Here is a 13,644-nt window from a genome sequence, read left to right as displayed (position 1 = left end):
ACCCCCTCATCTTGGGGTTCTCTGGAATTCTATCCATTGTCCACCTTTCCTCTCTCTGGGTGGCTTCTGTAATTACCTTTATGCCAAGCTTTGTCCTGGAAAAAATCTAAAAGGCATAAGTACCACTATGTTCCCAAGTGGTCATAGCATACTGGCGAATGCCTCAGGCTGGGCAGCAGGACCAGAACCTAAGGAGATGTGTGGCCTCAGCATAATTGCGCAACATCCCTGCGCAGCAGCCTTAGTCCATAAACTGGGCACCAATACTACTGTCCACTCATCGGGCTCTCTTGAGAACTAAAGGAAGTGATGGTGTTTATAGAGGAGTTCTGCTTGCCAGGGAATGAGATGGGAGTTAGCCAGCTTTCGCAGAGAATTATGTGCGTTAGAAAGACGTCTGTCTGTAAACGTTTTGGTAACAGAGAAGATTCAGGTTATTCTTTTGTTGTTATTCTACTCTGCTCCATCTTTAATGTTCACACGGTTAATAGAAACTTCTGGAATAAAGCCTGTGCCAAATTACTCAAATTACAGACTTCCCTAAGTGCTAAGCATTTAAATTAAATGCAAATGACTTTTTGAAAATTTTTCTTTAAAAGAAATAAAAAACTACTACTGTTTGATGATCCCATAGCTACCAGTAAAATCTGGAACCATTAACAGAACCTAACAGGCTCTTCAGGTGAACCATGCCGAGCTTCGCCATCAGTTTCACTGGCTTTGGCATCCCCGAGCAGACCCAGCTCTTGGTGTATAATATGAGGCGTTTCCAGGAGGGTTTAACCAAGGAAGGGAGCCCAAGTCTGAGCCTCAGGGGTTCCATCCAGGAAGGTGGCAGAGGACAGAGCTACCTGAAGGCCTGCATTTTTCCATCTTTGCTTCCTGCCTGTGGGCACATGGCGACCAGCTGCCATATGGCACAGAAGAGTCTTTGTCATTGCCATCCCTTTCCTGCCACAGTGGATAGGAGCCCAAAGGAGCTTTCCTTCCTTAGCTGGGTTTTGACAGTAATGAGAACAGGAACTAATTGTCAATGAACAGAAAAATTTGACAAAGGATGAAGAACTTGGCTTTTTAATATAAAAACGAATTCTAAAATAACTCCTTCAGTAAACAGGTTCTCAGCACAGACTTGCCCTCGTTCTACCACAAAATGTTACATGTGCATATGGCCTGCGTGTTTGGAGCTATGATCTCCACACCCACCCACCCACCTCTGAACCTGCTATGAGAAACACTTACCAAAGTGTTGATGCAGACAGAGTTCAGAACACACGCTCCGTTTCGACACTCGTCGACATCAGTGCACACCTAGGTACGAAAGTTCAAAGATATCTCAGACCACTGCTTAAACAAGAGAGGTGCAGGGTTTTCCTGTCTTGCCACTTCTGGGTGGAGACTCTCGGGTAGGATGTCAAGGGAGGATTGATGTTGTTCCCTAGGTGTTTGCCCACTTAATCTAACTGCAGATACTAACTCTCCTCACACAGTTTAAAGCCGTTCAGAGAAGACGACATAACTTATCTACTCCAGGGTCTTACGTCATATTTCCTTTTCTTCCTGCCCAATATCCAGCATACTTCTGAGGATGCCCATCTCCCTTCAATTCTGGGAAGTTCTCAGCTTCCCTCCAGTTCCGCTATTTCCAGTCTGTCTTTGGGTCTACCATCAGATAAACCATGGGTGTTCCTGTAATGGTTCCTTTAGGCCCATGGCCTCTTGCTTATTCTATGTACTGTCACTAAATTCTGAGAGGTGTTTTCAGACTCGCCCCTTAGCTTGTGAACTGCAAGTTAGTGGGGTCTAATCTGTTTCACCCTTTGAGTGAGTTTTTAAAAACTGCTTTTTAACCATATACTAAGTATGCATAATGAGTCTCATTGTGACATTTTCATACATATGTCATCTATTGAGCTATTAAATTCAGTGGTTATACTTTTAATTGGTAATACCTCTTTTCCTTTTCCTAAAAAGATATATTTATTGAGCTTTTTGTTTATTTATTTCAAAATATTTTTAATGTAAGTAGAATTACATCACTTCCCTTGCCTTTCCTTCCTCTAGCCCCTCTAGGGTACCCTCCCTTAGACATTCCCATGGCCCCTATTCTCAAGTTGATAGCTCCTTTTTCTTTGATTATATTTGTTACAAGCACATATATGTATGCATATGCATAAGTATAAATAAATAACTCCTGTATTTATGGCTCAGAGAACATCTGAAAAGAGGGGATGGAAATATGGTAAGAGCCAGGATATTATGAAATCATCTGTGAAAACAGTTTCTCCTAGAGATGGCTGCATAAACAAGACCAGGAGAATAGCAATATCGATGGCTATATTACCATGGCAGGGAGGAAATTCCATGGGATCCTACCCCTAGACAAAGAAGCAAGGGCCACCGCTGACTGATGGGAGAGGAATGAGCTTCTCCCAGGTGTGAGTCCCATTATCGATTGTTGGGTGCAGAGTGGTCAGCCTTGAAACCACGTACACACACACTGATAATAGCTTCATCTGGATACTGCTCACACTGGTCTGTTTCCCTAACAGTACCCTTTCCTTTCACTGTAGCACGGGTCCTTTCTATGTGCTTTATGAGCATCATGTTCCTTCATCACATCTTTGTAGTAGCCCTGATTTTGCCACTGGCCTTGATGTTGGGTGTCTGCACACTCTGGTGTGCTTATTGGCCACAGCTCTGCGATGTTACTGCTTCAGGAAGGTTTTATGCTTTATGTTAATAGTTATGTTTTATGCTAATAACTGTTTTAGGGGCAACATAGACATGGAGTGTTTAACTGTAAATGGTGTAAACTTGGTGCTGTCCTGCATGGTAGGCAATTTTTACCTCTGTCAAGCGTGTCCCAAAGCTGAAGTCAAATGTTCTTGCTCCTTTGAGCTACTGATGTTTGTCCCTCTCTGTGTCTTGGAGAGGGATGTTCTCTATGCACCTTAGCTTTACATAGGATAAATACATACAGACAAGGTCTCCTAAGTTCATGATGCACATGAGCTGGTGTGCTGACACCGATGTCCCTGACAGCCTAGAAACACTGCCTTCCTTGATTTCACTGCCCTTGGCAAGCAATTAAAATTTATTATAAAATTCCAGCAAAGTGACTCCTTCATACACACACACAGTTAGGGTTAGAAATCCATATATATATTCATAGCCAGACATCTACTGGGAAGTGTTCCTTACCAGCTTATATCAAGCATTTTATATGACATTTTGTCTATTTTCCTTGGCTTAGTCTGAGAGATTTTGTTCTTAGAAGAGAAGCAAAACTTGGCTCATTACCCGCTGGCTGCTTGTCATTCCTCTGTCCCTTGCTTTCTTTTTCTAGCCTGGAAAAGGATCCCCTCCAGAATGCTTTGATAAGCAGCAAGGAAATAATGGCCCCCTTGCCCCTCCTCAAAGCTAATCATTTCCCTAAGGTAGTAAAATGCATTTATAGACCAACCATCTTTAAGGGCTGAAAACATCAAAAAGTATTTCTCAGCCAGTCGGTTAAATAATGACCAGACAGAGTAGACAATTTGGAGATAAATGGGGACTGTCATGCCATACTGAGATGCTTTCTGGCAATTTACAGCTTACATAAGGCAAAGGGTAGGCGTCCTCGGGGATTATCTCCGCTCCTCAAACCCTCTCATCTTATAGCAACAGCAGCCCTGTAAAGTGATCTCATTTCCCCAAGCTTTGATTTGCCTCTCCGGTTCTCAATTTATTCGGCAGGACAAGATGTCCAAAGGCGGTCAACAGAGGAAGTTTGAAATCACACCACACATCTGCTATTCCACATTTTCTGCTTTCCTAGCCATACTCTGTTATCCCAACCTTAACAGCTTCGTCCTTCCAGACTTTAGGGCATACGCTCCCAGAAATGAATCAAAAATCTCCCCTATTGGCTCGCCGTACACCACGATATGCCACCAGGCACTGGCTGCTCAAGGTAGTAAAGGGTTATGCTGGGAAGCTGGGGAGTTGTCTGAAATGAAAAGTTCTGTTCACAAACCTGCTTGTTTGTCTTAGCAAAGTTGATCCCGACGCCCTGCACCATGGGCCCCGTGAAGCCTACTGGGCAGGCTTCACATCTGTAGCCCGGAGCCAAGTTCACACAGCGCACACCTGGATAGCAGGGATGGTATTTGCACTGGGGAAAGAAAGTGTTCAGTCTTTAGTTCTGGAACTTTCCATCGTCTACTTGCACATGCTAATTTACTCCTTTATATTCTGGGGGCAAAACAATAATGACAAAAGGAAATTAAAACTTTTCAATTTCATAATTATGTGTTGAATCCCTCATTCCTCCAGTTTGGGATGCCCTGTTCACCATGTTACAGACAGTGCTCAGTCATTATCAAAATAGTCTTTAGCCAGTCTCCCTCCCCACCCCCCTGCCCCCAACATTCCAACAATTCCCTGCAGCAGTCAGTAAGGGCTTTCAAATGACCCCTATTTAGCATGTGTGATCCTTTCATGAAAAGACCTTGGGAAACTGAGACAGGGCAGGGAGTTTCTACAACTGAATAGCATCCTTCAGGGAGGGGCTGCCTCTGCCTTCTCCAGTCCAGGACTGTTCCGAGACCACTTAAAAGATGCAGCCTACGAGATGGGTTCTGATATCTATTTAAAAAAAAAAAAAAAAAAAAAACAAACTTTAACTAATGTAAAAAACATGAGCATTTCCTGCCCTTTCAAGAAGGAGGAAAATCCCAGCTCACCAATAAAAACCAGATACAGTTTTGCAGAACATGTGCGGTTATCTGTTCTCCAGCTTGGGTCCCCTGGAGACCAGCCTAACTTCGTATTACTTGGGGAGGTGGTCAGCCAAACTGATGTTATCCTGAAGGACCCACCTAAGAGGGGCCGTCCCTCAGCTTCTCTCTTCAGCCTTCTTGCGGGTGCAGGCAAAGACACATTTGGGGCAGTTTTGCTACCAGCTATGGACACCGATACAGGACCAGACTCGGGGCTGGGTGACGGTTCTGCTAGCTTCCCCTGAAGCTCTGTCTGTACCGCCTGCATGCTCCTTAACGGAGCTGCTTGCTGTGAGACTCCCTCTGCATGCTCCTGTCTTCTAAGAAGCTCAACGAAAGCTACCACAACATACTGACTGATGTGAGAAAATTTTTAATATAGATTTCTAATCTAGATTGTGTCAGAGAAACAATCAACACAGCTGTTGGAGTGGGAAGTAGAAACTTCAGCAGTGTAACAAGGTGGCCAAGTAAAAAAGCTGGAAACATGGAGAAGGTAGCAACCATGGCCACAATTGTGTGTTGTACCTTCCTGCTGCAACCCATGGTATCTTGGGGACTCCAAGCATCCGTAAGGAAGCAGTTCTTTGGAGCTGGAGGACAACTCAGGTGGCCCCTAATCCACAGGGAGAGGTCCCGGGGAGCCCCTCTCTGTCCAGCAGAGCCTTTACCTCATCAACATCAGAGCAGGTGATTCCGTTCCCTGTGTATCCATCCGGGCAGGGGCCACACTGGAAACCATCCCTGGTGTCTGTACATCGGACGCCTCGGAAGCAAGGGTTGGAGTCACAGCGGCGTGTTGGGCGAGTTGGGGGTGCAGGAGGAGCGATGGGCACCAGTGTGTTTGGGGTTGGGGACTGAAAGCTCAGAGGACCTGGAAAACAAAACCAGTTCAATCCACAGGATTATTAATTCATGTGGGATATATAGGGTACAAAACAAAATTTGGCTTCCTCACGGACTCCCCTCCCCCTCCCATCAATTTTTGTGCAGAACGACAGTCCTGGGGCCGCACTTCAGATCCTTAGTTAGTCTGCACTGCAACGCCCCACTCGGAATGCCCAGGTCACCACAGAAGCACTTACCACAAGCCTGGCATTCAGCGATAGTGTTTCGCAAAAATGATGTTTCCTTGACCTTTAGAAGCAGATGGAAAATATTGCAAAGAAATACTTGATATAAAGCAAAATAAAAGCATCCTTGTACAACTGTCCAAGAAAGGTTCCCACAGTACTCAAGGAGCCTGCGATGGCTCCCCCACTTCCTTGGCTATGGAGGCTCACTGCAAGCATGCTGCCATTTACAAAACTGAGCCTTGGGCTGGTGGGCTGTGTGGAGCTATGTGAGGCGTGGCTCAGGGCAAAGTCCCTCCCTTCCTGTGCGGGCCTGCCCCTCCTCCCACCAACACAGAAAGTTGCTATCATAATATCCAGGCTTGACTAGTGATGGCCTCTGTTTTCTTACCTGCTGCCTCAGAAGATCCTTCACCTCTCCAAGAAGTTGGTTTAACTGTGTCATTTGACCCAAGAATTGTCGATTGAAGTCTCCTGTAGAAACAGCCAAAGGTGAGGAGCAGTCAGCCAGCATCACTTGGGTTCTGCACTACTAGGGATCAAAAACTTGGTATATGCTCTGCAATACTATATCACCAAGTTACATCCCTAGTCTATGGCTTTTCTGAGGCAGGGTCTTACTGTATAGCCCAGGCTGGTATCAAACTGGCAACCCTCCTGCCACAGCCTCCTGAGTACTGGGAATACAGGCATACACCTCCATGTCACGTTGGTGACACTCATTTCTAAATGAGTGAAAATCGCTATGACAAGATTATTAAACACTTAGAATATCTGAATTCAATTTATGACAATTCATCTAATTCTTCTAACAAAATAATGGAACTGATGCTGCTGGTTGGTCTAAATTTGGGTGAGTTAGGAAAATAAAAGAGTAGCAAAAAGATTCCTTGGCCTGGGCTTTTCCCAAGAGCCTGATTTGTACAGATGCATTCTCTGGGGCCGCCACGTTGCCAGCACACATCTGGGCAAGGGGACCCAGCCCCTTTAGGGGCCTGGACGTGTGTCTGTGTTGCTGGGTGTGTGGACACTACCCGGAAGCCCACACCTGTGCTTGTGGCAGCCAGAGGCTCACTCTGCTGCAGGAAACAGTCTTGTAGGCTGGCCACCTGGAAGAGCGAGCCACGCACCACCAGCTTCAACTCTTCCAAGAAGTCCTAGGAGGAAACAAAAACAATTGCATGCATACCACAGATCACTGCCGCTGTTCTAAAGCCAATGTGCCTGCAGAACCACACGCTGCTAACAGAGTAGCCCTGTGTACTTGACACAGGCATTTACATCATTTCTGTAGGTTCACATTTCCCCGAAAGCCTTGTGTGCCCCACCTTTGGGACTGAAGCAAGTGTGAAAGTAGCCAGTTGCCTAGGAAAACACTGGCATCTGAAAGGGTGTTTTCCATCACAGTAAACATGCCAGCCTGTGGCAGGAGCCTCTCAAGAACGGCCTGGAATTTGCTTATAGAGTTTAGGTTACAATAAAATAATGATTCAGTTTGCAGCAGGGCTGTTCTTAGGGTGTCTGGGCTCCAGGTTGTCACAGCAAGCTTTGACTTTCTTGGCTACGGGAGTGAGTAAGGCTGTATTCTGAGATCACCAGGAACTTGTCACGGAACTGCCACGTTCCTTCTGTCAGGCTCTCCTTGCTGGCCACAATGTTGGTCTCCTGACTCTTTCATCTTATACTCTGGGATTCTATGCGACTCTGACAGAAAGTTCATGTCAGCTGCTAACGTGTCGTGATCACCGTTGTCTTGAAAATTAAGCATTTGTAGAGCAATTCTGGTTTTAAAATTTGTCAAGATTCAACCCAGTAACACGTACTGAATTGAATGTCAGGCTGTGCGGTCTAGACAGGCAGGACTTCAGGTAGTTCTGATTTTGATGGTGTCCTCAATGTCTACAACAAGGCAATTTGTTGACGAACTGGACAGTGTGACCACGAAGACCAAGGCTCTAAGGTCCCTGGGATGGTCTAAGAAGGCAGAACTTTGGGGAAAATTCCGAGTTTAGTTTGTGTTGACCTGGGGTAACTGGGTCCTGACTTTTAGCAACTGACCTGATTGTAGACACCAATTTTTAAAGTGATGAGCTGCGGAAATGTGACTGTCATTCACTCTTGGGTGATTTGGGGGCCTCGGAAATGAAGTCAATCATATATTTCTAGTCATTAACTGTCTTCTCTATATAAATTTAGACTGTTTTTTTTTTATAACTTACTAAAAATCAGAACAAAACCAAAAAAGTTCCCGGTAGATTTCAACCTTTTTGGAATTTCTGTTTAACAATGCTTTCCAACATGCGTGGACAGAGTTCTAGGACCAGCTTAGAGTTCTCACGTCACCACCTAAAACGTTACTGCAGTCCTACGACCGATGGAAACCTGTGTCTCTCCCCCTGCCTCTGCTGGATGTAGACAGCACATACAACAAAATAACCAAATGGAAGTGTAAAATGAGTGTGGAGGCCCAGGAGACCACGACATGGTGGCCAAACAGAGGAATCTGGTGACTGGTGCTGCTGTTCCTTCCTCTACCAGATCAAGAACTGTGACTAGATCTAAACCATCACAAAGGACAAAAAATGGCCACCAGTTCTTTAAAGGAATCAAAGCATCTCACAGCTAAATACATATATATATATTTATATACACATAATACACACATACATACAATACATATATACATACATAACACACAAACACATGCAATACATATACATATATAACACACATACATATATGCACACATAACACACATACATATACACATACACAATATACATATTACACACATACATACACACTACATAATACATATATACATACATACAACAAAAAATGAAAAAAAGTGACAATTTCTATAGCAGGTTTGGTGATAGGACAACTAAAAACTCCCACCAACGTGGCATAAAACAGAAGACAGAGTTGGTGAATTTTTTGAGACTTCATTGAACAGAGCCATCATTAAGCTAATCTTTGTTAGCAAAAGATTTGCCAATATCTGTGGGAAAAAGATGTTTCTTGTGCTTGGTAATTCTCAACCATTCCTGGTTATTTGCATCAAAATAATAAATAATAACTTTAAAAAGGAATGAAAATACATGATTCTATTAGACAAAGATAATTTAATTAATTTTTGCTACTCCTTTTAAATTTTAAAAATTGTTTGAAAAACCATTTCCCAACAATCTACTTATTTCACCAGACACAGAAGCTCTCAATTTTGACTTTCTATTAAATATGAGTTTTTAAAAATACTGATGCCTAGACACCAGAACTTCAGGTTCTGGTTTCATTTTTCTTGGGGGCGGGACTAACTAACAAATGTTTTGCAATTCCACAAGTGACTCTAATACATAGCATTGGACCAGCAGCGATGAGCTGATATGGCTTCCTTGCCACAGGCCTTTTTACCTGGGGCCATGGAAGCCCATTTTCCACCTTGGAGAGTTATTTGTGGGTTCCTACCTGTGGCTTCCTCTGGAATGTTCTCAGTTCAATGGACTCCGGGTTCCGGGCAAGGCCGGAAAATGCTCTGGGGAGCCCGCGCACGGAATCCACCTGGGCGCAGTCTAGGTAGAGTTCTATGGAGCCAGCCTCTCTCTGCAAATTGCTCAGTCTCAGGAGGATCCTGTGGCGCCTCCCATCAGCCAGCTGCAAGTTGTTGAAAACCACCAAATGGATCTTCCCATCGTTCTTCAGGTAGCGGAGGATGGCTGGAGCCAAAACAAGCAAAGACGCGATGAGAGGAAGGGAGGTGGTTCTGGCTAACTGACCTTCTGGTCAGAGGGCTGGACCACTGGACAGAATGTGGGTGGTAGCCGCAAATACTAAGTTACCATCTTTTGTGTGCCAGGCGCTATCCTTGGCATGGTGCGGTATCATCAGGTGACCGTCCTTCCTTCTGGGGGTGTTTCGCGAGGATGGAAAAACAGAGGGTGCAAGCAAATCCAAAATAAACACCACAACTTTAATGAATAGACAGAGCCTTCCCCCATCGGAAAGTCAGATAAAAGTCACGAACGTTCCTAAAGGTATGCATTCAGTAACTCACCAAGCACAAGTACCGGCGAGCACTTCAGGACAATGAGTGCTGTTCTCGGTTGCCGTGATGACATAGGGCAACCCTATGAGACTAGAATAAGCATTGGGGCAGCGAGCGAAGCTTAGATAACCGAAGGAGCTTGCTCAGATCAGTGTAAGCGGCAGGACTGAGACCGGAGCCCCAGCGCCATGTGTTTCAGGCCACAGCTAGGGCTTTGTAAGTGTATCTCACATCACACTTTAGATGTAGCATTGCCCCCTCAGCAACCCATCCCTAACAGTCTAGAAAACAGAGACATACGATTGTGACCTTCCTTTCTGTTCTCCCAAATGCAGACCTATCCATCTTACTATGCACTGACTAAAGAATTAAAATTTTCTGGCTTTCAGCTTTGCATTTTTGTTTTCCATTGTTGTCTTGAATCTGCTAGGACCTGAGCTAAAATCTGGTCCTGAAAGCCAACCTTTTGTGAGTGAGAGTTGCTGCCTGAATTTTTCTATAAAGACTAAAATGATTTGTTTCCAAGATCTTGATGAGCCTGCCAAGATAATTCCAGGTGCGCACACACACACACACACACACACACACACACACACACGGGGGGGGGGAACTAAAATTAAATTCAAACCAATATTTTAAAAAGGAAAGAACGTTCATTTCAGGGCCATAGAGATGACTCAGTGGATACGCATTCTTGTTGCCAAGACTGATGATTTGTATTGTCAAAGTGGAGAACCAATTGCTACAATTATTTTCTATTGATGTACATGCATGAGCACACACGATAAATGATGAAATGTAGTAAAAAAATGTTAAATAATATTCATTTAAAATCTTTCTGTTAATGAACACTTCGCACAGCATGTGCATCTGAGAACGATGGGCTCCTTAGATTGAAGCACAACCCTAAACCAAGTCCTTGTGAGATAGTTCCGGAGCTGGGCAGACGGCTCAGTGGTTAGGAGCACCGGTTTGGGTTCCCAGCACCCACATGACAATTCAGGACTCTCTGTAATTCTAGCTCTGGAATTCAATGCCCTCTTCTGGACTTTGTGAACGCCAAGCACACATATGGTGCATATCCATACAGATAAACACTCACTCACAGCAAATAAAAGTAAACCTTTGTAAAAAATACAAGTTTTATACAAAAAGAATAAAAAGATGTTCTTGGTATTTTATTGAATAAAAAGCAAAAGGAAGCTGCAAGTATATCATCTTTCAGAAAATGTATATATATATATAAATGCATATATATATATGCATCATTTCAGAGAAAATTGTTAGTGCTAGTTGCATAATTTCAGAGTGTCTCATGAATTTTTTCTTTTTTGTTCATCTTCAGTACCTAAGTTTTCTACAAGAAATATCCACTATTCAGATTTAAAAAAAAAAAATGAAAGTGGGGCCGACAGGATGGGTCAGCCGGTAAAGGCACACACTGCTGACAACCTGAGGACCCAGGCTGTGGAGTGTGTGCACATGCATGCACACACACACACACACACACACACACACACACACACACATACACACATCCCAAAATGTAATACATTTGTATTGAAAGTGGAAACTAGAAGCTAGTACACACATCTCAGTCCCTTTTGCTGTTGACCCCTGTGATCTGCAGGAAGGAACTCGGAGTGTCTTTCCTAAGTGCCTGTTCAGAAGCCTGGAGATGCCAACTCAGACCTGTCACGGAGGCCAGCTAGCCAACGAACTATGATGTCGCCATGTTGCCAAAGGAAATGATATGTGCCCGCATTAGATTTTCTAGGTTCAATGTTTGACCTCCTTTGACCTCCTCTGCTAGCTTTGCTTTTCCATTTGACAAAGGGACAGAACTGGCATCATGTTCTGTGACATACAGATGCCACGCAGGGCTCTGACAGAGCTTTTCTTATGTCCGTGTGGTCAGCACTGTGTGTGCTTCCTGTCGGAGAAGACCTTGTAAAAGCTTCACCTTCTGTGGTAGCTCAATGCTAAGTTCCCTGAAGTATTGATAAGACTTAATAAAAGCAATAAACATGGTCCGAGAAGACAGAAGCCGATGGCTGCACATGGGGAGAGTCTCCCTCCCTTTTCCTACGGTCTCTTTCCTTTCTCCAGAGTTTGAGTCACTGCCCCTGGGAATAGGACGAAGATTTACTTCTAATCTCAGATGCAACAGAATCTTCACCTCTTTATTTCCTATTTACAGCATCACAGACGAGTTGAAGATAATGGCTACAAAGCGGGAGTCGGAGACATACGGTAGCTAAGAGAGGAAGAGCAAACATAAGCACCACTTAAATTTTTTTTCAGACTTCAATTACTTCACTGCTTAGAGCAGTTTGCAAATACCTGGTGTTTTACAAGCCCATAAAAATGCCATTTGTCTATTAAACTTGAATTAGATCATACACAGTTTTAGCCAACAGGTTCTCAGTAGAACGGCTAATTCTCCCCATACTCACAGGTTAAGAGCATAGGCTTGCGTTTAAGACACAGAGTCAAATAAGCACTCTCGGTTTTCCTCCCCAAAGTAAGATCTGTTTGGATTTCCAAGGAAACAGTGCTTAGGCACAACGCCACTCTTAACAGACCTTCGCACAGCATGTGGGTCATGGTTTATTTTCCCAACTGGATAGTTGAGAGGAGTTTTATAAACAGTACCCTGTGGGGTAAAGGCCGTCAATATGAACTTTCAAAGAACAATCAGATGACATCATTTAAAGCTTTCCACACAAATAAAAGTGGACAGAGTGGCCTTCCCAGTCCCAGCCCACAGCAAGCCCTGCCTGTGTGCCCAGCCCCTCCTGAACGAGTGCTGTATTCGGCCTGTGTTTCTGTGCCTATGCAATCAAGTGTTCCAAATGACACATTCCCTCAAGGGCCTAAGACTTGTGACAAAGGGGGAGAGGAGGGGTGTGTGTGTGTGTGTGTGTGTGTGTGTGTGTGTGTGTGTGTGTGTGTGTTGAAGCTTTCACAGTGTCTGTTAGAAAAATTATCGAGTGCCTTGATGTTTACCGTTCTTCATTCTTGATCCAATAATTTTGGTTTCTCTTATGGCTTGCATTTTTATCTTTTATGGCAAACTCCTTACTTCACTGCCTTCATGTTTTTATATGATAGCCTCTGAGTCCTTAGCCCACCCCAGGAGACAGTCAGGTACCTACTGGGAAAGTCAGCTTGTTCTCAGCAGTCACAGAGACCCTGCAGCCGCTGGGTGGGTGCCTCTGGACCTCCCCAGAGGCAGAGAGCACGCAAGCTCCCTCTTCTCAGAGCTCCTGGCATGAGGAAGCCAGCCCCTGACACCGGAACACCACACCTCTGCCAGGTCAGCACTCCAGGGAAAGTTCCCTGTGTGTATAGTTCTGTTTCTCCAGCTGCAGAGCCATCGGTTCCCATGCTCAGCACCGTCTTGGTGTTCCACTAATCCTGCTGCCTGGTACAAAAGACACAGCCAGGCCGACTTGGAAGCTGCAGGCAGATGCCCCTATGGCAAGTGAATGCTGCCTCCCTCTGCTGCTTCTCTGAGTTCCTCTCTTAGGCCTCTGGCTCACCCTCTTGTCGTTGGTCTTTTTGTAGAGTTTTGGGATGGGAAGCCTGAGTTTTCTATAGGATGTTCTGATTCTATCCTTCCCTCTTTGTATGTATGTTTGGATTTACTTATATGTGTGTGAAGGTTTTGCACAGATGTAAGCTATCTGCTCTGTATTTGTGTGTGGCGCAGGCAGAGGTCAGAAGAGGGTGTCAGATGTCCTGGAACTTCAGCTAG

The 13,644-nt window shown here is 44.5% G+C and overlaps 1 protein-coding gene across 1 annotated transcript in view; it reads right to left on the bottom strand.

Annotated features, from left to right (window-relative positions):
* Thbs4 (thrombospondin 4) overlaps nucleotides 1–13,644 on the bottom strand; it is a 45,120-nt gene that overhangs the window by 18,577 nt on the left and 12,899 nt on the right. Inside the window, exons 3-9 of the mRNA XM_005356498.3 lie at nucleotides 9,308–9,555; nucleotides 6,888–6,996; nucleotides 6,231–6,313; nucleotides 5,852–5,903; nucleotides 5,438–5,640; nucleotides 4,022–4,159; nucleotides 1,243–1,311 (exon numbers count right to left, since the gene is read on the bottom strand). Coding sequence (XP_005356555.1) covers nucleotides 1,243–1,311; nucleotides 4,022–4,159; nucleotides 5,438–5,640; nucleotides 5,852–5,903; nucleotides 6,231–6,313; nucleotides 6,888–6,996; nucleotides 9,308–9,555 — 902 coding nt within the window. The remainder of the gene's footprint in view (nucleotides 1–1,242; nucleotides 1,312–4,021; nucleotides 4,160–5,437; nucleotides 5,641–5,851; nucleotides 5,904–6,230; nucleotides 6,314–6,887; nucleotides 6,997–9,307; nucleotides 9,556–13,644) is intronic.

This window comes from Microtus ochrogaster, chromosome 19 (assembly GCF_000317375.1).
Source record: "Microtus ochrogaster isolate Prairie Vole_2 chromosome 19, MicOch1.0, whole genome shotgun sequence".
In the NCBI taxonomy this organism is placed as follows: Eukaryota; Metazoa; Chordata; class Mammalia; order Rodentia; family Cricetidae; genus Microtus; species Microtus ochrogaster.
Note: the sequence above shows the minus strand (reverse complement) of the source record. Positions and strands in the feature narration are given on the sequence as shown.